At 41.0% G+C, this 25,267-nt stretch overlaps 1 protein-coding gene across 2 annotated transcripts in view; it reads right to left on the bottom strand.

The window, feature by feature from the left end:
- LOC149204987 (protein SIEL-like) overlaps positions 1-25,267 on the bottom strand; it is a 252,601-nt gene that overhangs the window by 199,903 nt on the left and 27,431 nt on the right. For both annotated transcript variants that reach the window (XM_089393396.1, XM_089393397.1), the window contains exon 2: positions 22,381-22,458. In XM_089393396.1, the coding sequence (XP_089249522.1) occupies positions 22,381-22,458 (78 nt within the window). The remainder of the gene's footprint in view (positions 1-22,380; positions 22,459-25,267) is intronic.

Raw genomic sequence — 25,267 nt, forward strand, 5'->3', positions numbered from 1 at the left:
GAATTGATCTAGAGTTCAATTTCTAGGGCTAGGAAGCTGAGAAATTCGAACTAAGTTATCAGTCTGCAGCAAAGGGGCATTGAGAATCCGGGAGAAGGACTTTCCGGAGAATACAAACAGAGAGGCGAAGAGAGCCAGCGGAGCAGAAAAGTTGCCTGTCATGCAAAAGTTGGAACTGCTGGGAATAGCCAAAACTGCCGGAACAGCCAAGAAAACTAACGCAGAGAGTAGAAGCCGGAACTGTCAGAAATAGCTGGAACTGTCGGGAATTGTCGGAACAGCCAGGAAACCTGACGCAGAGGGCAGAAGCCGGAACTGTCGGGATCTGCTAGAACAACCAGGAAAGCTGACGCAGAGGGAATAAGTCGGAACTACCGAGACCAGCCGGAACTGCCGGAACTGCCGGGAAAGTTGATGGAGAGGGTAGACGCCGGAACTGCCAAAAACAACTGGAACTACCGGGAACTGCCGAAACTACCGGGAAAGTTGATGCAGAGGGCAGAAGAGGTGACACAGAAATAGTTGGGGTTAGCCAGTCTTGTGCCGGATCAGTCGGAATTCTGCCAGGTGAAGTGAGGTAAAACTCACTCAAATTTTCCACCAGTATTTTCTCTGTAAAGAATTGCTAAATGAGCATCCTAGATTTGTATTCAGATATTTCTCCTGTGTAATAATAAACCCTCAGAGTTGCTGCATCGATTTTCCCGCATTGGCTTTTTTCGGGGACTATTGCATCCAAAAATAAGTGTGTCCCATGTATCTTGTTCTTTGCTCTGTTTTCTGTTTCATGAGATCCAACATTTAATTAGTGTAGGCTGCAAAAGTAATTTGATTCAGTATTAAGAAGAATAACTTGATGAATGTAATTTCAAAATCAAGTAGGTGAAGTAGATTTAGATTTGTTGCAGTAGGGGTTCCTTCAAGTCGAGGAATTTTCACATGGTATCAGAGCTTTGATTTTGAAACAGGAAAGAGCAGATTCAGTTATGAGCAGCGAGTCCGAAAGCTGCACTTCGCAGCAGTTCGAATCCCCTTGGAAGGATTGCATGGTCCTTGCCAATAAGCTGATTCGAAGAAATCTCTCTCTCAGTGAGTCGACAAAGAGGTACAATTTCCGATTCTTCAACTTGTATAGGCAGAGGGAGTGACGCAGAGCCTTAGCGCAGTGCTAGAAGAGCGTATTTTCTGTCGGGGCAGAAATCCGCTGGAAAAGAACCAAGACACGTAGAAGGGGAATTTTCTCCTCATATAACTTTCTGCCAGAAAGTTTGAATTTCTCATTTGCTAGGCAATTGTGCTAAGCAGTGACTAGAGGAGTCAGTTCGACAGTTGGGTGAAATGGCATCACATGGGCTCAGAGATCAGGACAGGTTGGAAGGTGCTTCCAACTATGTCATATGGAAGACCAGAATCTTAGCTGTTCTGGAGGAATATGATCTCGAGGCCTACGTCAATAGTGTTGTAGTTGTTCCTGCTGACAACGATCAAAAGAAGAAGTACAAAGCCGAGCAGGGGAAGGAAAAGAGGCTCATTCTCAATGGAGTTCGAGATCATGTGGTCTCACACTTGCAGGGCAAGGATACAGCCCGAGAGATGTGGGAAGCCTTGTCTTCTCTATATGAAGGCTCTTCCGAACAGCGGAAGATGTATTTAGAGTAGAAGTTGCAGCGGACTTTGATGCAGAAAGGAGAAGGGGTGAACCTCTATCTTCAACGTCTTCAGGACACTAGAGACCAGCTTGATGCAGTGGGGTCTCAGATGAATGGCAAGTTTTCATCCAAAGCATATTGGGCAAAGCAAAACTACCTTAATGGTAGGAGATGTGGGCAGCTCTTCAACAGGAGGAGTTAAGGAGGGACCTAGTGAAGGTCAACCTCAATGGAAGCAGTGGGAGTGGCACAAAGACGAAGGAGGAGGAGGAGAATGCAGCTCTAGCATCGAAGGGACAGCAGAAATCGAAGCGAAAGGACATTTCAAAGGTGAAATGTTTTAGTTGTGGCGAGATGGGCCACTATGCATCCCTATGTCCTTTGAAGAAAAAGGACAAGGATGAGAAACATGATCCTAAAGCTGCTTCAGCAAAGATTGACGAGGATGAGTTTGCCATGAGTGCCCGCCCATCTCCAGGAGGAAGATGGGGCAATATTGAGTTGTAGTTGGGAGGACTAATGTAAGATCCTTGAGGAGTCCACCTCTTAGAACAATTCCTTGCTACGGGAGCCCGAGATTCGGCAGTAGCGAGATGGACTTAGTGTCAGATGATGCAATGGAGTGTTTGGAGGACAGATGCAGTGGCTTGGGACCAAAGACTGATCAGCGCAGAGCAAGTTTGGATGCAGTGCAATTGGCACAGTGCAGGAGTCAGTGACAGCGCAGAAGATTCGGAGGGTCAGAATCAGCAGCAGTCATATTCCAACATTCATTGTATTAAGCTAAACACAGTTAAGTTCAGTTAGTTTTGGATGTTTTTCAATTACTTCGCTCAGCAACTAAGTTGCAGTACAGATGCAGCGTTAGCAGAGGCAGTTATAGCAGCATAGCAGATGCAACGTTTGAGAGGGAGTTGTACTACAGATGCAGCAATGGCAGTGGCAGTGTCATGGGCACTAGCAGCGCAGTGTTAGTGGCAGCAACAATGCAGAAAGGTGGTGCTTCAGAAACAAAGCAACGTGCAAGTGGACATTGTTGCTAGAGCATTTTCCTCGCTAAGAGGGAGTGTGAGTTTTTGGTAGCATCAGAAGTGCTCTAGCCTTGACAATCGGTGAAGAGGCTAAGGCACATAAGTTCTAAAAAACCCAGAAACCGTTTGGTGAAACTCCACCCGAATTGTATTTTATTAAAATAATTAATATTTTTAGTGGGGTTCTTAAGTTTAAACTTAGGAAAATTAAAATATTAATGGGTATTAATCAAAATATGGGTAAGAATGATGTAGAAGGCGGATCAAGTCATGTTTTAATCTTAGTCGTTGATTAGAAACTTAATCTTGGTCATTGAAGACTCAACATGAAAAGTATAAAATGGAGACTTTGGGTTCATTTAAAAAAACACACAAAGACAGAAAATTGATCTAGAGTTCGATTTCTGGGGCTAGGAAGCTGAGAAATTCGAACTAAGTGATCATTCTGCAGCAAAGGGGCAGTGAGAATCCAAGAGAAGGACTTTACGGAGAATACAAACAGAAAGGCGGAAAGAGCCAATAGAGCAAAAAATATGCCTGTCACGCAAGAGCCGAAACTGCCGGGGACAGCCAGAACTACTGAGAACTACCTCAAAGCCGAGAAAACTGACGCAGAGGATAGAAGCCGGAACTGTCGAGAACAACCGGAATTGCCGGAACAGCGGAGAAAGCTGACGGATAGAAGCCGGAACTGTCGAGAACATTCGGAGTTGTCGGGATCTATCGGAACAGCCAGGAAAGTTGACGCAAAGAGTAGAAGCTGGAACTACCAGGACCAGCTGCAACTGTCGGGAACTGTCGGAACATTGGAGAAAGCTGACGAAGAGGACAGAAGTCGGAACTGTCAGGAACAGCCAGAACTATCGAGAACAGCCAGGAAAGCTGACGCAGAGGGCATAAGAGGTGACGCAAAAATCGTCGAGGTTAGCTAGTCTTGTGCCAGACCAACCAGAATTCTGTCGACTGAATTAAGGTAAAACTCACTCAAATTTTCCGCCAGTATTTTCTCTGTAAAGGATTGCTAGATGAGCATCCTATATTTGTATTCAGATATTTCTCCTGCATAATAATAAACCGTCATAGTTGTTGCACCACTTTTCCCACATTGGGTTTTTTCGGGGACTATTGTGTCCGAAAATAATTGTGTCCTATGTATATTGTTCTTTGCTCTGTTTTTTGTTTCATGAGATCAAACATTTAATTAGTGTAGGCTGCAGAGGTAATTTGCTTCAGTATTCAAAAGAATAACTTGATGAATGTAATTTGAAAATCAAGTAGGTGAAGTAGATTCAGATTCGCTGCAGTGGGGGTTCCTTCGAGTCTAGGAATTTTCACACATACATGTTGACACTTCTCCCAAAGATATCCATTGTCAAGGGCCTCCATCTTTTTTAGACTTCCATCAAAGTCTTCATATCTCTTTGGGAGATTTCTTAGTCAAATCTTCTTGGTCTTTTGGATGTCAATTGCCTTTACCATGGTTGCGTATCTCACAATCTCTTCCTTTCTTCACACATTTCATTCCCAAGAGCTTCCATTCAAAGTTTCTCAATTGAAGTACCACCTTGTTGACCACTACCGGTCAACTACCCATGCAGTACACCCCCTTTTCTTCGCAAAAAGGGGTAGCACCTGATCGACGTGTCCGTGCCAGCTTGCAGTCATCAGCAACTTGATCAGTTTAATTGTAAACCCAGTCTGCATGTATGAATTGTAAATAATCTTAGCAGATATGAGTCGTTTATGTAAAATTGCCTAGGTGGACCTAACTTTCTAATGATAATCTACGTCCCGGAAGGTTTTTCGTCTCACCGATCTATGATCGGCAGAGTTTTCCTTCAGCCTGACCCCAAAGCCGAGATGCATTTTGTTATTAGAACTTTAGGAGAATCCTAGTGTGTTAATCTGCTAGATTATATTGTGTCGTAGAAACTGGGTGATTTATGAGGGTCTATGATAAAGGGGTTTTCCCCCTTAAGATGTAAATTGTAAAAGGTCATGATGTAATGTGTCTTGAGGGTTGGAAAATGTTTTAAATCCCCTCATGAGTCCTAAGTCCTAGGTCCTAGGTGATGTTTCCAAAGGCTTAGTTCGATGATCCATTTAAGAAAATAAATAAAATAATAAAATTAAAAAAAATTTAAAAAAAAAAAATTAAAAAATGAAATAAATAAATAAAAATAATAATAAAAAATTATAAAATAAAGCAAAAAACCCTAAATAATAAAATAATAATATTTTGACTGAATGCATGCAAAATATTATTTTTTAATAAGTTAACAATTTCGACGGATGAGATTAAGAGATGTCTTGATCCTCATCGACGGTCAAGATCATTTCGACATGGATCACTCGAACTAGCCGTTGGGATCATTTCCTTTAAGTAGGGTGCTAGGGGTCATTTTCGGATCAATTGGATCTGTGAGTCTTGTACTGAAGAAGCTCTCTTGTAATCTGTTTCTGGTTAATAAAAGAAGACTTTGGGGTCCAAATCTTGCTGGTGTTACTCTCTGGAAGTGCTGTGAGATGTTTAACTTTCTGCATATTTCATTTTTCAGCCATTAATAATAGCTTGTTTTTTTTAGAGTATTGTGAGCACAAGTATCTTGTTCACTTACTAGGGTTTGAGTGGTGTTAGGGTTTCAAAAGTAATGGCAGGTATCTCCATTGCTTTTTGAGATCTGGCAGCATTCTTGCTCTCTTTACTGATGGTTGCTTGAGCTGTGCAAAAAAACCTTTACTGAAGAATATTGGTGGGCGTTTGGGGAAGTTCTAGGCTGAACCAGCCGACTCCCACAAGCTTTTCCTTGCAGAGCCCAGCTGATTTTGCCCTGGGTTAATCATTTAGACTTGTTTTTCTGGTTTACATGAGAGATTTTATCGAGCTTGTTCACAGTAAATTTGAAGTTTTCTGATGTTTTGACAGTACTTCTGTTATTATTGTTAAATCTGGCTAAAAAGGGGCCAAAATCTGCAATTTTGTTTAACTGATCTGGGAAGTTTCAAATTTTGGTTCTGTACACATTCTTCTTGTATCGATTTTCTATTTCGATTTGCAGGTTTTCTGAGAAATTTCAAGGATTCATCAAAGTTCTTATTAGGGTTTCAAGTTTTGCCTTATATGCAGTTTTTCATCTGGGTTTTTCTTGCAAATTGCAGGTTACAGTGACCATTATAATTCTTGCATACGGCATTGGGTTTTATCTTTCCGTCAAGCACGTTTCTACTTGCCTTCAAACACTGCAAATTTATCCTGGACGTCACCTGTACATGAATTAAATTTAAATTTTTTTACAGCAGCGGCCGGGAAATACATGAAGGTGTGGGCATCAAAGCGACCCTGGGTGCGTGTGTTCTGCGTCCTTTCCGCCAACAAGCTCCCATCGATTTGCAAAATTCCCCATTACCATTCCAGCCATCTGTAACCTGCACACAAGTGAAATTTGGATTAACAATTTACGGGTTTCATCAAAGCCAATTTCAAATCGATCCGCTTCACCCCCGAGCTCCTCGTGCACTTTCGTTGTTCCCTCCGCCGCCGTCCAATTTCTCCACGCATGCGTAGCCTCTCCTTTGACCCGCACATGAACCTGCAAAACATACATCGATTTCAGGCTGCCAACAGCTCCATGTAAGGAAACCCGTTCGAAATAGTTTCACACGTCTGCGTTAAATCTCATTGCCGCCGTCGACTGTGGGAGGTTTCGATTTCTGATAGTGCCATTGAAACATTCCATCACGTCAGGTAAAATTCGATTTATACGCAAGCACTTCAGGTAAGTCTCGCACTGTTTGCCATTGCCGCTGTCTTCACGTATTTTTGTAAGCTTAAATCGATTTTTTGCAAACGCCGTCGGTTTCTCTCATTCACTCGTCGATTTTTTTTCTCAGGGCTATGATTCTATCGTTGTAAGCATATCGTCTTACGCTCCTACGATTTATGCCATTGAAGCATCCTGTTGTTGCCATTACGCTAAGCGAATAGTCATTTACGTTTTAGTCCCTTAGATTAGGGCTTTGATTTATAACTATAGTTTCGATTTTATTTCATTTAGATTTTTTAAATTGTATTTTAAATAAAATAAAATAAAAAAAGTTAAGCGTAGGTTAGCAATAGTTTTTTTTTTTTGGTTAGATTTCGATTTCATTTTTATTTTAGTTTAGATTTGTTTTATAAAATTTTGATTTTGTTTTAAAATATAAAAGAAAAGTTTTTAGATAGAATGTTTAGGTTTTGCATTTAGTTGGAATTTTTGTTTTAAATTTTTGCCTGAAAATCATAAAAAATATTGTGGGAAGTTTTGCCAGTTTTCAGTTTTTCTCGGGAATTCATCACGTCATATTTTTCACGCTGAGATTTAAAATTTTCTTTGGGATGAAATGTTTATTTTAAGACAAGTCTGCACATGAATGACCATCTTAAAGATCAGCTGCATATGGTTAATGATTTATAATTTCGTGGTTGTTTAAAGCTTTTATCCTTCAAGATCTCAATTGCTAAAATATCGTTGTTGAGCTTTTGTCATTATAAGAGCGTTGTAGTTTTAACTTGTATCTTGCATCGTTCTAGCTTTGATGATAAATGCTTGATCTGCATGGTTTATATTGTTACAACATCTGATAATTAAACAACTAAACATTTACTCCACAAGGCACTGGTCTTTTGACTTCTAAGTCCTTTTAGTGCTTTTCATATCGTGTCTCCCAACCAACTGGTCGGCAGTTGGTCTTCATCATTTCGAAGGGTCTACCCCCCTTAGCCGTGGGAGACAGGCTTAAACGGAGGGATCGGGGATCAGAGTTACAGCCCTCGGTTTGAGCGTTGTCGTGTCAATCTGCGCGACAACACACCTCATACTTCATATGACGACATATTATGTTGATTTCATCTAGTGTGACCCATGCCTTCCGGCAAGCTTTCATAGGAAGAGATCTTTCCTTTGATCATGCTTCTCAAGATCGAGCAGTGATCCATGTTACCTGCAACCATACAACATGACTTTATAAAGTCGAATATAAGCATACATACCTCATTTACCTTTAGGTCATCTAGGCTTCTTTCAGCAACTTCCTTGATTGAAAACATCTTCAACCCCTTGATCTGCTTCATCTCTTATGTCATCATACCATTATCCCATGAATTCCACAAGTTTGGAGTTCTTGATGAAACACTTGCTTCATATCTAGATCAGTGAACCCTCCGATGAGGATTCCATCAGAGAATCTTAAGGATCTTGCATATCCCTATCCAGCAGAGTTTCCTTTTGACTTGATGTATGATAAGACTTGTCCTATATGACTTCTTCCTTAAGTTTCCAACGAGGTTCCCAAGAGCTATATCCTTCATAGTTGACTATTAGACATCCTTCATGTTTCCTATGGTGAAGTCACAAGCTCTTACTTCTAATTCTTTTCCTCTTTCTTGGACTTCCTTCTTTCAGCTTTCTCCACTTCTTCAGTGAAATGGACTTCTTCTCTATCTTTCTTGTTATTGCCCTTCTTAAGCTTAGGACAATCTTTCATGTATAGCATTGATTCTTAGCTATGTTCTTCTTTCCTTTTGGCAAATGTCTGAATACTTTTTGCCCTCAACCTGTCTTCTTCTATCTTGCATAGAAACCACAAGTTGTTGAATGGGATAGCCTTCTTATCCTCATAGACATTTGTTACCTTGTTCATCAGTTAGTGCATTTAGAACAATGATGATTATCTCCTTATCATCTCTCCCAAATCTTGCAGTTGAGATCTTATGAAGATATCCCTTCATCCTTTGATACCTACAATTTTGTGTCGATCAGATCTAAGTGATATGACCTTTCTTTATCGCATCTTTAGAGAATAGTTCTACCAATTTATCATATCTCTTTTAGATGTCTCCAATCCCGCTATATGAGGGGACCTTTCATAAGAATCCCTTTCCATTTATTCAGAGGAGATCTTTTCATTGATATGTTCAATGACTTTACTTTCTTTGAGGACCATGTCTTTCCTCTTTTTCCATGCAAGGAATTTCGATGACCTAACCAGCTTATAGATCTCCTAGCAAAACAAAGTCATTTTACCAAATTTGATTATATAATGAAAGATACTTACTTGACAAGTGAAGATGAAATCTTCAACTTGATCACTTTGATGGTGCTTGAAGAAGATGTATTAGTGCCCCTTTTGGATGATCTTCTTCCAAATGAAAAGCCCTTCCTCAATAAAGGAGATTGTTCCTTTTATGATGTCAACGCCTTTAGATCTAGCTTCCTTTGTTGATGGTGATAGATGAGGATGTTTTGTTGCTTCCTCGGATGATATTTTTCCGGGATAAGGAGGGGATCCTAGCTTCAACGAGAGGGAACTTGCCTTATAGCTTTTCAAGATGAAGATAATGCCTTCTCGCCTTCAAGATACTTCCGCTTCTTTGGCAGTGAATGAGTGAAGATTAGAAATGCTTCTAGGGTTTCAACTTTCTCCGAGATGATATGATGTTTGTCGTTGAAGTGCTTCTCTTGAATATCTATACTTTGGGCTGCCTTGCTTTGTACATCTCTTCATCTTGATGAAGGTCTTTGTGGTCTTTTGCTAAGGACTGTAGGATCCAACACACTTGTTGATTTGGGGTAGCATCGGATGTGCTCTAGCCATGAAAATTGGTGGAGAGGCTAAAGCACATGAGATCTCCACAACCCAGAAATGGTTTGGGCAAATTCTAACCGGTTTGGGAGATATTAACATAATTAATATTTTTAATGGAGCTCCCAAGTCTAAACTTAGGAAAAATAAAATATTAATGGGTATTAATATAAAACTGGGTTAGAAGGGTCCAAAAGTCATGGATCAAACCAAATCTAATCTTAGCCGTTGACAAGAGATTTAATCTAATTCGTTGATGGACCAACAAGAAAAGTATAAGAAGAGGCTTGAGGGTCAGTTGGAGAACACACCAGAGTGATCAATCATTCGATTTTCTAGAGTGGGATTTGCTAAGAGAAATCGAATTAGTGATCAGCAGTGAGAGGCAATGAATACATAGCACAGAGGCAGAGTTGGTACCAGAGAGACAGCGCAGAGCCCGGAGAGGTTGACGCAAAGGCAACTGGGTGCTACGCAGAGGTAGCTAGGAGCTGCACAGAGCCAGGAGAGGCTAGCGTGTGTGACGCAGAGGGTCTAAGGGCTGACACAGAAGCTTCAGCAGTTGCACAGAGGCTGGCAGAGCTGACGTAGGGCCAAGAGGCAGTGCTAGGAGGATTTCGTGGGACAGACTGGGAGTTGGTGAGCCAGGTAGGGTGATGCAGTCCCTATCACAGTGACGCAGAGCAGTGGAAGCTGCAATTGTTGTTGTGGTATCGTTCATCTGGTGATTAATCAACCGGAATATCTGTCTCTGAGGAGAGGTACCACTACCGATGGCATTCTCTGTTGGGTGAGCCATTTCTGGCACCCTAGTTGTATTCTGAAAACTGCATAATAATAAAACCCTCTGAATCGCTGCACCGGTTTTCCCGCATTGGGTTTTTCCGAGGACATTGGTCCAAAAACAACGGTGTCACTTGTGTGCTTGTTTTCTTTCAGTTGATGATCTGTAGATGTTGATAATGTACTTGTGTTTATTTTCAGTATTTACATGGTAAATAACTTGTTAAGTAATTAAACAAGTAAGAAGAAATAAACAAGATAGTACAGGAAAAATTTCTAACTGGTTAAACTTAGAAATTTCGCATGGTATCAGAGCGTGTTGCAGGTCACATGATAACTAAAGGCATCAGCCGAGCAGAGCATTTGCAGCAGAATCAGTTGTCCCGAGTGACAGATTGCAGAAGACGAAAGAGGAAGTAGTGACGCAGAGGGACTGCGTCATCATTCTAGGTCAGAGACAGGCAGCGAAAGGCTAAGGGAGGCAGAATCAGGCTCACGCAGAGACACAGAGGCCAAGAGGGCTAACGCTTGGCTAGAGGAGCTAATTTGCCGGTATCGGGATTGCGCAGAGCCAAGTGGCTCAATCCTTCAATTGCTGGGACATAGGAGATTGTGGGTAATTTGTGGAGTGAAGCTTGTGAGGTACTGTGGTTAGAACAGTACCTAACAGGGCAAGACCAAGGAGGAGGGAGTTGATGCCGAGACGGATTTCTAACCAAGAAATCTGGATCAGTGGTGCAGTTGCACAGACAATCGGAGTGGGGCAACTCGACGTTGGTAGAAGGATTTCCAAGAGGGAAATCAGGACTCAGAGGGAGTCCAAAGGAGAACTTCCAAACGGGAAGTAGAGAGACTCAGCAGGAGTCGAACAGAGGACTTCCAGGAGGGAAGTAGAGAGACTCAGAGGAGTCGACAGAAGAGCAACGAGATGGCCGTGAATGGGCTGAGAGATCAGGACAGGCTAGACAGAGCGTCCAACTTTGTAGTCTAGAAGGCCAGGATCTTGTCCGTTCTAGAAAAAACATCGCATCAAAGGCTTCGCCTTGAGAACGATGGCTATCCCAGTTGACCCAGTGGCTAATGACAGGTACGAGGAGGCAATGGCTAAGGCAAAATGCATCATCCTTGATGTGGTCAAGGATCATGTGGTACCACATATTGTCGAGAAGGAAATGGCAAAGGAGATGTGGGACACTTTGAGGACATTGTACCAACATACTTCCGTGTAGAGGAAGATGCTCCTTGAGAATCAGCTAAGGTCATACCAGATGCAAAAGGGAGAGCAGATAGATGTCTTCCTCGGTCGATTGAAGGAGATCCCTGACCAACTAACTTCCATAGGGGCCACGCCAGATGAGGAATTGATGGTGAGGACCACACTGAACGCAATTTTCGAGGATTGGGAAGCATTTGGCCAGAGCATACTAGGCAGGACGAAGCTTCCAGATTGGGAAGAACTGTGGACAGCTCTTCGACAAGAAAAGATCAGACGATTGACCAAGGCAGGGAGTAGCAATAAAGGGGTCAGGATCAAGGAGGAAGAAGATGATGCAGCTCTAGCATCTGCGGGAAAGCAGGAGAAGCAGAAGAAGAACAAGGGAGAGGCTTCTGAGACCAAGGCAGCACCAGCGAGGGCGGAGAAAGAAGTTGAGGAGGGTGACGATTGTGCCATGAGTGCTTATGTCCCAATTGAGAAGAAGTGGGGAGACATAGAATTGTAGTCAGAAGGACTACAGGCGATGAGGGGCAGGATCCTTGAGGCACCCAACCTCTTGGATTATACCTTGCTACAGGAGCTCCAGAGAGGAGTAGCAGGGCTGGCGGATGTAGGTAGAGACGGATGCGGATGAAGTAGCAGAGAGTGCTACAGTGCAGGTGTCCCCAGGAAGTGTGAGGCTAGCAAGCTACAACAATGCGAGAAGCACGCGAGTGTTGCACCAGTGCAGAATGGCACAGAGAGGTGTTCAACGGTGCGAGATGTAGGGAGTTGTTGCAATAGCGCAGAGGTCAGTAGAGGGAGCACTTGTTAGCGGTAGAGAGAGCTTCAACATCATGAGTGTTTCTAGCCTGACAGAGATGTTAGAAGTTGGGTGGATCAGTTACTTACTTCTCAGTAACTGAGTTGCAGTGCAGTAGCAATATGTAGTAGCACAATGCAGCATGACGAGAGGGGATGCAGTGTTGGGAGCATGAACCAGCAACAGCATGGATGCAGAGGGAGTTGTCGTACGGATGCAGCAGTGGCGGGCCATGGGCAGCAGTACAGGATGCAATAGTGCACAAGATGTTGGGCGGGAAGGCCTAGCATCAACACAGGGACCGGTGCCAGATAATCAGGGTGATGCTCAGTGTGGAGTATTACTAGAGCACAGTCCTCGCTAAGAGGGAGTGTTGATTTGGGGTAGCATCGGATGTGCTCTAGCCATGAAAATTGGTAGAGAGACTAAAGCACATGAGATCTCCAAGACCAAGAAATGGTTTGGGCAGATTCTAACCGATTTGGAAGATATTAAAATAATTAATATTTTTAATGGAGCTCCTAAGTCCAAACTTAGGAAAAATAAAATATTAATGGGTATTAATATAAAACTAGGTTAGAAGCAATGTTGTTAAAAGCGCGAGCGGGATTAAATCGGCACCGGGAATAAAGCGGAAAAAATCGGAAAAAGAAAAAAGCGGAAAAAAGCGGGAAAAAAGCGTTTGGTACAAAAATATTCAATTTTTTTCATTTTTTTTCAATTTTTTTAATATCTAAACCATCTACAACATAAAATAAATACATTGACACATAAATATGATAAAAAAACTAATATATAAGATGTTTAATATCATTTCTAGCACTAAAATCACACATAACATTGAATCATGTCCTGAATAGTAAGTCCTGACTCTTGAGTCCCAGCTCAGCCTCAAAAATCATCTGCTTATTGAAATCTCTCAGTTTTTCCAACTTCTCCCTCTTCAAGGCTCTGCCCATGGTAATTGCTTCAAGGTTTCAGATGACCCTACTCTGATACCATATGATCCATAAAAGAGACTATGGCCTGTCTGGCCTGTGGAATGAAAATTTTTATCCTTATATTTCAAGATGGATCCACATCTGGTTTGTTGCTTGTTTGTGTAATTTGAATACAATTCATCTTCAAGAGCTACAATAGCAACAGCTTCCATAGCCTCTTCCTTTACTAATTATTTTTGCTTGTTGAAGGTAAATTCTACCAACCAACAAACTATAACTCTGCCCATCCACAACATCAACAAACAGAAGTCAAACCAACAATGAAAGGAAATCATCCAGCAAGGTAAAATCAGCCAAGTAAGTGAATAGCGTCACCAAGGCAGTGAATAAAACACCCAAGGGGATAAAAATTCACCAAGGCAATGAATAAAATGCCCATGGCAGTATAAATTCACCCAGGCAATGGATAAAATGCCCAAAGATATGTAAATTCAGCAAAGTGTAGATTTGATTGCACAGCTCTGTGGAAGAGGAAAAATGCCCAACAAGCAATAAAATGTTGTGGACAGCCTGTGGAAAAAGGAAAACTGCAAAGCAATACCAATTCAACTCAGGAAATGAGACAAACCAGCATTCTCTCAAACCAATGAAACAGGCAAGGTGCCTACACTGTGTCTACAAGGCTAATATTCTTTAAGTTTTCATGAAAATATCCATAGCCCTGAATGGTCAAGCACACAATAAACTAATTGAAAATATCAACAAAAAATATAATAATGTATCTCATCATGTCATAATGTCATATACAATAAAATGAAAGTCTAATCCTATTGATTTCCAAATGACCAAAAAAAAATCCAAATTTTCATTATAAAACTCGTTGCCCCGCACCCCGAGCTTTTTTGCGAAAAAAGCGTGCTTTTTTCGAAAAAAGCGGCAAAAAAATTTTTAGGCGCTTTTTTCCCATAAAAAGCGCGATTAAATCGGCTTAGGGAAAAAAGCGCGCTTTTTTCAAAAAAGCACGATTTAATCGCGCTTTTAACAACACTGGTTAGAAGGGTCCAAAAGTCATGGGTCAAACCAAATCTAATCTTAGCCGTTGGTTAGAGATTTAATCTCGGTCGTTGATGGACCATCAAGAAAAGTATAAGAAGAGGGCTAAGGGTCAGTTGGAGAACACACTAGAGTGATTAGTCATTTGATTTTCTAAAGCGGGGTTTGCTAAGAGAAATCAAATCAGTGATCAGCAGCGAGGGGCGGTGAATACATAACAGAGGTAGAGTTGGTACCAAAGAGACAGCGCAGAGCCCGGAAAGGTTGACGCAGAGGCAGCTGGGTGCTACACAGAGGCAGCTAGGAGCTGCGCAAAGCCAAGAGAGGCCAGCGTGTGTGACATAAAGGGTCTAAGGGCTGACGAAGAAGCTTCAGAAGTTGCACAGAGGCTGGCAGAGCCGACGCAGGGCCAAGAGGCAGCGCTGGGAGGATTTCGTGGGACAGACTGGGAGTTGGTGAGACGGGTAGGGTGATGCAGTCCTTATTAGGGTGACGCAGAGCAGTGCAAGCTGCAAATGTTGCTATGGGATCATTCATCCGATGATTGATCAGCCGAAATATCTGTCTCCGAGGAGAGGTACTACTACCGAGGGCATTCTCTGATGAGTGAGCCATTTCTGGCACCCTATTTGTATTTTGAAAACTGCATAATAATAAAACCCTCTAAATAGCTGCACCAGTTTTCCCGCATTGGGTTTTTCCGGGGACATTGGTACAAAAACAACTTTGTCACTTGTGTGCTTGTTTTCTTTCAGTTAATGATCTGTAGATGTTGATACTGTACTTGTGTTTATTTTCGGTATTTACATGGTAAATAACTTGTTAAGTAATTAAACAAGTAGGAAGAAATAAACCACATAGTACAGGAAGAATTTCTAACGGGTTAAACTTAGAAATTCCGACAACACTTGTTGGTGTAGACTTCTAATTGCCTTGATTTGTAGATCTATTCGCCTTGAGTGGAAATAAGGCTTTGGCCTTGATTATTTGATTCTCCCAAGACTTCTTAAGTAGAGTTCCTTCTTTGATCTAGGGTTTGATTGTTCAAATCCTTCACTTTGCTTTGATGCCTTCCTTGAAACTCGATCCTTGAGTGTCTATTGACTGCATGCCCTTTTTCTTGACTTTGACACCTTAGCTCTGATACCTCTCACTCTTTGAGAGGAAAGCCCTCACAAATTCTTCTTATAGAGATTCCAATTGAGGAATACCAAGACCAAGGCCCTTGACCTATAAGCTACTCCACGACCAAGACACAAGTCCTCTTCCTCCTTCTCGATTGCTCTCTTTGGGTTCCTTCTACTTCAGACTTTCTACCATAAGTGATGACACCGAACTATGGTCATTGTGTTAGACAAGGATACCGAACCTCTTCTTTAGATGTAATACCAAACCCTGAAGATATACCACTGAACCATATTCACTATGATGCTCAAGTGGTATATGGTTTAGTGGTATATTTGTACTGTGATTTGTCATATGGTTCAGTGGTATATCTAAGGTCATACCAGATGCAAAAGGGAGAGCAGATAGATGTCTTCCTCGGTCGATTGAAGGAGATCCCTGACCAACTAACTTCCATAAGGCCACGCCAGATGAGGAATTGATGGTGAGAACCACACTGAATGCAATTTCCGAGGATTGGGAAGCGTTTGGCCAGAGCATACTGGGCAGGACGAAGCTTCCAGATTGGGAAAAATTGTGGGCAACTCTTTGACAAGAAGAGATCAGACGGTTGACCAAGGCAGGGAGTAGCGGTAAAGGGGTCAGGATCAAGGAGGAAGAAGAGGATGCAGCTCTAGCATCTGTGCGAAAGCAGGAGAAGCGGAAGAAGAAGGACCTCTCCAAGGTCAAGTGCTTCCATTGTGGGGAACTGGGTCATTTTGCGAACCAGTGTCCAAGGAAGAAGAACAAGGGAGAGGCTTCTGAGACCAAGGCAGCGCCAGCGAGGGCAGAGAAAGAAGTTGAGGAGGGTGACGATTGTGCCATGAGTGCTCATGTGCCAATTGAGAAGAAGTGGGGAGACATCGAATTGTAGTCAAAAGGACTACAGGCGATGAGGGGCATGATCCTTGAGGCACCCAACATCTTGGATTATACCTTGCTACGGGAGCTCCAGAGAGGAGTAGCAGGACTGGCGGATGTAGGTAGAGACGGATGCGGATGAAGCAGCAGAGAGTGCTACAGTGCAGGAATCCCCAAGAAGCGCAAGGCTAGCAAGCTGCAACAATGCGAGAAGCACGCGAGTGTTGCACCAGTGCAGGATGGCACAAAGAGGTGTGCAACGGTGCGAGATGTAGGGAGTTGTTGCAATAGCGCAGAGGTCAGTAGGGGGAGCACTTGTTAGCAGCAGAGAGAGCTTCAACATCGGGAGTGTTTCTAGCCTGACAGAGATGTTAGAAGTTGGGTGGATCAGTTACTTACTTCTCAGTAACTGAGTTGCAGTGCAGTAGCAGTATGTAGTAGCACGATGCAGCATGACGAGAGGGGATGCAGTGTTGGGAGCATGAACCAGTAGCAGCATGGATGCAGAGGGAGTTGTCGTATGGATGCAACAGTGGCAGTGGCAGGGCCATGGGCAGCAGTATAGGATGCAGTAGTGCAGAGGATGTTGGGCGGGGAGGCCTAGCATCAACACAGGGACTGGTGCCAGATAATCAGGGTGATGCTCAGTGTGGAGTATTACTAGAGCACAATCCTCGCTAAGAGGGAGTGTTGATTTGGGGTAGCATCGAATGTGCTCTAGCCATGAAAATTGGTGGAGAGACTAAAGCACATGAGATCTCCAAGACCCAGAAATGGTTTGGGCAGATTCTAACTAGTTTGAAACATATTAAAATAATTAATATTTTTAATGGAGCTCCTAAGTCTAAACTTAGGAAAAATAAAATATTAATGGGTATTAATATAAAACTAGGTTAGAAGGGTCCAAAAGTCATGGGTCAAACCAAATCTAATCTTAGCCATTGGTTAGAGATTTAATCTCGGTCGTTGATGGACCATCAAGAAAAGTATAAGAAGAGGGCTGAGGGTCAGTTGGAGAACACACCAGAGTGATTAGTCATTTGATTTTCTAAAGCGGGGTTTGCTAAGAGAAATCAAATCAGTGATTAGCAACGAGGGGCAGTGAATACATAACAAAGGTAGAGTTGGTACCAAAGAGACAGCGCAGAGCCCGGAAAGGTTGACGCAGAGGCAGCTGGGTCCTACGCAGAGGCAGCTAGGAGCTGTGCAGAGCCAAGAGAGGCCAGCGTGTGTGACATAGAGGGTCTAAGCGCTGACGCAGAAGCTTCAGAAGTTGCACAGAGGCTGGCAGAGCTGACGCAGGGCCAAGAGGCAGCACTGGGAGGATTTCGTGGGACAGACTGGGAGTTGGTGAGCCGGGTAGGGTGACGCAGTCCTTATTAGAGTGACGCAGAGCAGTGAAAGCTGCAATTGTTGCTGTGGGATCGTTCATCCGATGATTGATCAGTCGGAATATCTGTCTCCAAGGAGAGGTACTACTACCGAGGGCATTCTCTGTTAAGTGAGCCATTTCTGGCACCCTATTTGTATTTTGAAAACTGCATAATAATAAAACCCTCTAAATAGCTACACCTGTTTTCCCGCATTGGATTTTTCCGGGGACATTGGTACAAAACAACTTTGTCACTTGTGTGCTTGTTTTCTTTCAGTTAATGATCTGTAGATGTTGATATTGTACTTGTGTTTATTTTCAGTATTTACATGGTAAATAACTTGTTCAGTAATTAAACAAGTAGGAAGAAATAAACCACATAGTACAGGAAGAATTTCTAACGGGTTAAACTTAGAAATTCCGACAACACTTGTTGGTGTAGACTTCTAATTGCCTTGATTTGTAGATCTATTCGCCTTGAGTGGAAATAAGGCTTTGGCCTTGATTATTTGATGATCCCAAGACTTCTTAAGTAGACTTCCTTCTTTGATCTAGGGTTTGATTCTTCAAATCCTTCACTTTGCTTTGATGCCTTCCTTGAAACTCGATCCTTGAGTGTCTATTGACTGCATGCCCTTTTTCTTGACTTTGACACCTTAGCTCTGATACCTCTCACTCTTTGAGAGGAAAACCCTCACAAATTCTTCTTATAGAGATTCCAATTGAGGAATACCAAGACCAAGACCCTTGACCTATAAGCTACTTCACGACCAAGACACAAGTCCTCTTCCTCCTTCTCGATCGCTCTCTTTGGGTTCCTTCTACTTCAGACTTTCTACCATAAGTGATGACACCGAACTATGGTCATTGTGTTAGACAAAGATACCGAACCTCTTCTTTAGATGTAATATTGAACCCTAAAGATACACCACTGAACCATATTCACTGTGATGCTCAAGTGGTATATGGTTCAATGGTATTTGTACTGTGATTTGTCATATGGTTCAGTGGTATATTTGTACTGTGATTTGTCATCCAAACTTTTCACTGTAATTGTCCACCAAAACTACAAAAGAATCCGAATTTCAGAACTGTGTTTTATGCGAAGTGCCTTCACCCTATATATATTATATAGTGGTTGGTTAGTGTTGCAGGAACCATCCCCCCCCCCAAGGATCCAGAGGCAGATCCCATCCCGTACGGATCTGCCACCAATCCTTCAGTGGAACCGCGGATCGGAAAATTGGATCTGTGGTTCCATCTTTTTTGGGTGATTCCTGGAAAATTGGATCTGTGGGGCCCGATCTGCGATTCCTACTGCCTGATCCGCGGATCTGGAAAGGATCGGGTGCGGATCTGTGGAGGTTCAAGCGTGTATCCACCACGGATCGCGAGCGTATCCGAGAGAAGGTGGACGGTGCACAAGGTTCTGCGGGGCATTTTTTGTTTTTTTGTTTTGAAATTTCGAACTGTTATGTGAGGAACTACACTTTTTGAATACTCCCAAGATGCGCCTTGATACTCCCTAGACGCTTCCTAGATGTTCCCTAATGGTAATGTTAAATTCTTAAAGTAAAAGTGACATTCTCCTTTATCCCTCATTTCCATCCTTTTACTTAAATTTTTAACATTACCATGAGATGACTCGTGATGTTTGAGAGTGGTTCCAACCTCATCAAACTTCATATGGAGAAAATAGAATTTCATATCCCATTCAAAATTCAGTAGACTTAACAGTTTTCAAGATCAATGGGATTGTGGCATTTCACTGGATTATATCATGTATGAGGGCATGTGATTGGAATTTAATCAAGAGCACCAAGCCCTATATGTACCCCAGCATTAGTGTTATTGATTGTTGAACTCCTTTGTCGTGGCCTTAACAATTAGGTACCCTTCACTCAAGTCAAAATCATTGATCAGGCATGTTAAGCTTTCTCTACCATATTATAAGGCTTGGATTAAGCCTAAGTTGCACGAAACAGGGAAATGGGTACGAGTTTCCGAAACCGGCACAGGTACGAAACGTGACCCCCCCAAATTTTACACAATATATATATATATATATATATATATATTAGGACATTTAAGAAATATGTGCAATCATAAAGCATATATGATACATTCTAATTTATTACATTATGATTAAATTGTCAATTGTCAATGCATAAACTATAAGTCTCTAAATTTACATCACATTTACTCGTGAATGATCACATAATGAAAATAGCAATATCCAAAATCAACCACGAGAAATTTCTAATTTCTTGTCTCGTGCTTGATTGGGAGTCTCCTCCTACATAGTTGAACGAACTTAGTGCTCTTGATTAAATACAAGTTCCATACCCTAGTATCCTACGTGCTCTTGATTATTGGGAGTCTCCCCTACATAGAGGGCTTGGTTCTCTTGATTAAATACAAGTTCCATACCCTAGTACATGACAAAATCCAATGGAAACATTGCAATCCCCCCAATCCTGAAATCCTGAAAAACAGATAAGTCTGTTGGATTTTGAGTGAGATCTAAAATTCTACTTTCTCCATATGAAATCCAATGAGGGCAAAACCACTCTCAAACATCTTGAGTCATTTCATGGTAATGTTAAAAATTTAAGTAAAAGGATGAAAATGAAAAATAAAGGAGAATGTCACTTTTACTTTAAGAATTTAACATTACCATGAACTGCATATCAACACTAGGGCCATAGGCTTGAACATTAGGCTGCCCCACTCAAAAAAATCCTCTTTTTTATAACTTGAGAGGCATCTAGAAGATATTTTAGTCACCCAATAAAAAATTAGAAGCGAAAAAATAAAATAAAAAATACAAGAAAAAGTCAAGTTAGAAGAGGAAACTCCATCGTACGGCCTGGAAACGCGTTTCCGGCCGTACTGGCCACGTTTCCTCCTCAAGAAACGGGCCAGTACGGCCGGAAACACGTTTCCAAGCCGTACAGTACAAGTTTCCTCGTTTCCGGCCGGAAACGAACCCTTCTCCAACATTTCCTGCAACTTAGGATTAAGCAGTTTGATCAAAATTAGGCAATGTTGACTAAAATCCCTATAGAATTGATGTAGAGGCAAAGGCTAGACAAGAGAAAAGGAATCTAGATTGTAGATGGTTGATGCTGGAATAATTAATCATTGATGTACAATGGATGCCATATTTATCTTAATTTATGTAAAAATATGCATGTTTTCATGTCTTCTACAACTAATTTGGTATTTTGGATGTTTTTTTAAATATAAATGCAAAAAATAAAAAATAGCAAATATATATATAGTAGACGCTTCGCTTCCTAGATTTTTGGGAAATGACGCTTCGTTGTCCCCGCTTCATGCAACGTTGGTTGGTCTTCATAAATAAGCTGACATGAGCCATGTGAACTGATGTGTCTCCATAAGGTAAGGCCAACATGAGATCTTTACTTCGTTTGGAGGCCGACTTTAAGAGAGGGACTTGTGCTTGTCATTGGAGGGCGTTATAGACATATATATATATTTGGCACATGCTCAAGAAGAGCTCTTCATACATGACATTGACTCTTTGACTCAAAGGATAAATCCTAAGGCTCTCAATGGGAGCCACTAACAAATCCCTTGCTCATGAAACCCATGAACCAAGCCTTACAATAATAATTTTATTTTCTTCTTCACATCATTTACAAAAGTCACAATTACATGTCATTATGAAGACCGAACCTAGTTACACAATTCAACATTAAAATGAGGTGATTTATTGCTCATCGAGGTTGGGACAATACAAGGGTTCCCTTTTTATGTGTGGAGCATCAAGTGCTCTAGGAACCAGCTGATGGTTGATGAGGGGGGTAGAGCTCATGCTAGGCCAAGCACTAATTTCAATACCAGCCATATTTTCATTTTTCCTTTTTCTTTCAATGTGGCTTTCTTTGTTTTTACTTTTCTTTTAAGAACATTAACCTTTAGGGCAATGTTTTACGGCCCAAACCCAAGGATGAGGATGAGAAGGTGCCCACCAATGACCACCTGCCCAAAGAATGGATGAGGAATAAAGGGAATGATGGAAAGTGGTAAGTATGTGATATCATGGGCACACTACTTCAATCAGAGCCTTCCCAATAGTGTCCTTCCTATAACTCTAATGCCTCAGAGGAGATCCCACTAGACTAGGATCAAAGACTAACCACCTAAGTGAAATGAGGGAACAAGAATACAGTCAATATTGGTCAATCATCCGGACCACCTCTCGATTCATATTAGTATGCCCCAAAACAATAAGCAAAAGCACATGATTGCAAAATGATAAAAGCACCTGCCGATGGATGACCCACCTTCCTTCAAAGAGGAGTGCCAAATGGGAGAAAGAAATATGACTGAAGCATATATGTGGAGGATCCATTGCATCATGTCAAGTGCTGATCAATAGGGGGCTGCTGGCTTGCTGACTGTCCAAGGACGAGAAAAATTTCCTGTGGGCTACCCACTTTTTGGTGGGTAACATGTACTAAAGCAAACAGTTTAGAGCTTGTGATGTAAATGAAAATAGAAGTTCAATTTTATAGTATGGTTTTAAACAGTTTAAATGACAGAAAATTTTGTCTAGATTTGCTAATTTTGACAGAATGTTTAGTTTTATCATTACTAGTTTTCTGGATTCTGTGCATTCATAAGCTGGATGACCAGAGTTCTTACTTAGCCTGTCTCCTGTTCCTAAATTCAACTTAGTTTATTCACTTTGAAATTCTAATCATAATTTCAAGACACTGCAAAAAATCCCTATGAAAATGACGGAAAGTTCTATCAGGCTTAAAAGTCTCCTGTTTCCAACTCGGTAACACTCCCTATAAATAGAATGTATTTCAAGAGACTCAAATACTTAAAATGGAGTTCTTGGAAAATTCATACCTGGAGAAATGCCTCATTTATTTGGTTTGTACGTTGTCCTTCCTCTACTTGGTGTAACATATTCACCCATTCAGAAACCTGCCATTGCATAGTAGCAAAAAAATACATTACATAACAGCATCCAATGTGAAGAGAATTTAATGAGCTCTGTGCTTTTTCTTTGATGGATAAATGTGAAATTACCAGTTCTCAAGAATCTTACATATAAAGATAAAATCATTAAGGCCTCTCACAACATGAATGATATTGCAATCTTTTGGGTGAAAGCAAGGATGAAGAAGAGTAATGGAATGATAAAATTGCCTCTTCAGCCAAACTCCTTAGACACCATTACCAGATAACAGGAATATTTGAACTCAAATTATATTCATGAACCTACAACATAGCCTTTAACAGTGTGCATGATATTTTAAACAGCATAAGCTTTCTTAAATAGGATAGTTTGTAGAAGATGAATACCACCGCTATTTGGACAGTTAACCTTTGGTTGAACAGTCGATTCTACTTAAAATTCTCAAGAATCTTACGTATAAAGCTTCAAGTGTTTTGGTTTGTTTAAACTTTAAATGAAAATGCAACCACTTGGTTGAATACAAGAAAAGAACAAAATTACACTAATGTTAATACATGATCAAAAACAGTACATTGAACTACCAGGCACGTTATTTCCAAAATATCAAGAAACTGCCTAACACCACTCCAAGTTAAGTGCAATATATATCTATAAAAGTACAATACATGAAGCATAAAACAGTGCAGTTTTGGGAATCTACTATGCTACAACTCTGAAAAAGAATCCAATGTAAAAACAGAGATTGTATAAAAAATAATAAAGGACAGCTGTGTTGCTCATTAAAGTACAGCCATATATCATGCTTTAAAAAATAAATGTATCATATGTTAAATAATTGTTTAACCATTCATTAAATGGCATTTGTAATAGATCTGACGATCACTGTACCACTCCCTAAATAGAAGATGATACAGTCCTTAAATAACAGGCCAACATACATAGAGCAGCGAGATATGAATAGCATGACAACCCTACTCTTAAAAATCAGGCCATCATACATAGAGCTGCAAAATTACAAATAGCATGACAACCTTACTGTTAAATAGCAGTCCACCTTGCAATAATATGGCAGGCTAACAAGCATTGAGGGTTAGCTAAATCAGTTGGTGCCACTGTTGCTCAGGCATTGTCAGTAATCAGGGTTTGCTATGCAGGTAGCTTATTTGATTCCCACAGGGTCAGGCACACCAAGCCTATGCCATGCACCATCAAGCATCTGAAGTGGTGCTAGTTTTTAAAAGGTGATAAACACATGAACATATGGGAGAGATGATGGTGATAAAGAAGTTAATTAGTATGGAGTCAAGAATATAATGTGAAAAATACAATTTATCCAATTATTTGGTAGTTTGACTCTTTCAAACACCTCATAACTGACCAATTGCTAACATATTACAAGTTGGTTTTGTTGACCACTGATGTGCCAACCACCCCATGAGCAGAGTACAGTTCAGAGCAGTCAATTTTTTTTCTGATTTCATCATCATCATACAGTTTCTAGTATTTATATGTAATCCAAATTCTGCTGCCCTGTGGGCCTTGATGTAAAAATGATTCTAGTATGTTTATAAAGCCATGTAAAACATCTAGGTAAGCCTATGAATTTTTACCAAAGAGTTTCACTCTAGGGAGTTTTTCTTTTACTCTGCCAATTATCTGTGTTTTTAAACATTTATAATTGGTAGAGTTTTTCTCCCAAGCTATGCCCAAAACCTAGAGTGGAGCTCAACGGTAAGGTCTTAGGTGAGTCCTCATGTATCAAGTCTATGTAAATTATCATACTAGATCATCTATAAAGTGTTGCAGAATTTGGTTAAGTCTAGAGGTCATGTTTTTATTGTCAAAATTCCCCTTCTATATGGGATTTTCATGTAATATTTTATGTAAAGATGTAAAAAGTGTTGTCTATAGAGGTTCTAGGGGGTATGAGTATTTAATTTTACACCTCAACTCCTAAACTTTCTATCTAGACACACTTTGAGGGTGGAAAAATATGTTTAATCCCCTCAAGACATTATTATTATTTTATGGCAAATAATTAGCTAGAAATTGATCAAAAAAATAAAATGAGAGAAAATAAAAATTTCTCCAAGTGGAAAAATAATTAAAAAGGGAATGTACACTTTCAAAAAAAGGGATCAAATTCAAAATGAAGGAAAGTCTCATTTCCAAGGCAGAAAAGATTCAAAAAAATTGTTGGGCTGGAAGGAAAATATTTTCCCAAGGTAATTTGAATTTTTTGGTCCAAGTGTTAATCTAGGTTGTCATTGATGTCAATATTCTAGACAGTAAACAATGATGTGAAGCCAAGTAGAGCAGATCCATGAAGCATCAGGAGTATGTCTATATGGCAATATTCTAGGATACTAAATGATGATATGAAGCCAAGGAGAAGCAGAGTAGATCCATGAAGAAACAGGAGCAAGGCCATCAGGAAAGCCAAGCCATGAGTAAGAGTCTGTTAATGGAGGAGTTAACAAAGGAGGCATATCAAAGCTATCGCTTATGCTTAAGAGTATTGCAGGGTATCAGAGAAGTTCATTGAAAGACATTGCAAAGCCAAAGGAAGACCTATGCAAGAGGAGCCATATCGGGAGTATCGCATGTAATATATGCCAAAGAAGAACTATCGGAATCCAAAGGGAAGACCGATCAGAGGAGCAAGAGAAGCATAGAGGAAGGGTCATTAGAAGCCACGAGAAACAAAGAGAAACACATATCGGAGGTGCATAAGCGAAAGAGCAGTTAACAGAGGAGCCATATTGTTCATTAGAAGGAACAAAGAGGAACACGCATCAGGAGGAGAAGCTAGCG

Source organism: Pinus tabuliformis, chromosome 1_2 (genome assembly GCF_031772625.1).
Source record: "Pinus tabuliformis cultivar Carrire ecotype Pingquan chromosome 1_2, CPIR1, whole genome shotgun sequence".
Lineage (NCBI taxonomy): Eukaryota > Viridiplantae > Streptophyta > Pinopsida > Pinales > Pinaceae > Pinus > Pinus tabuliformis.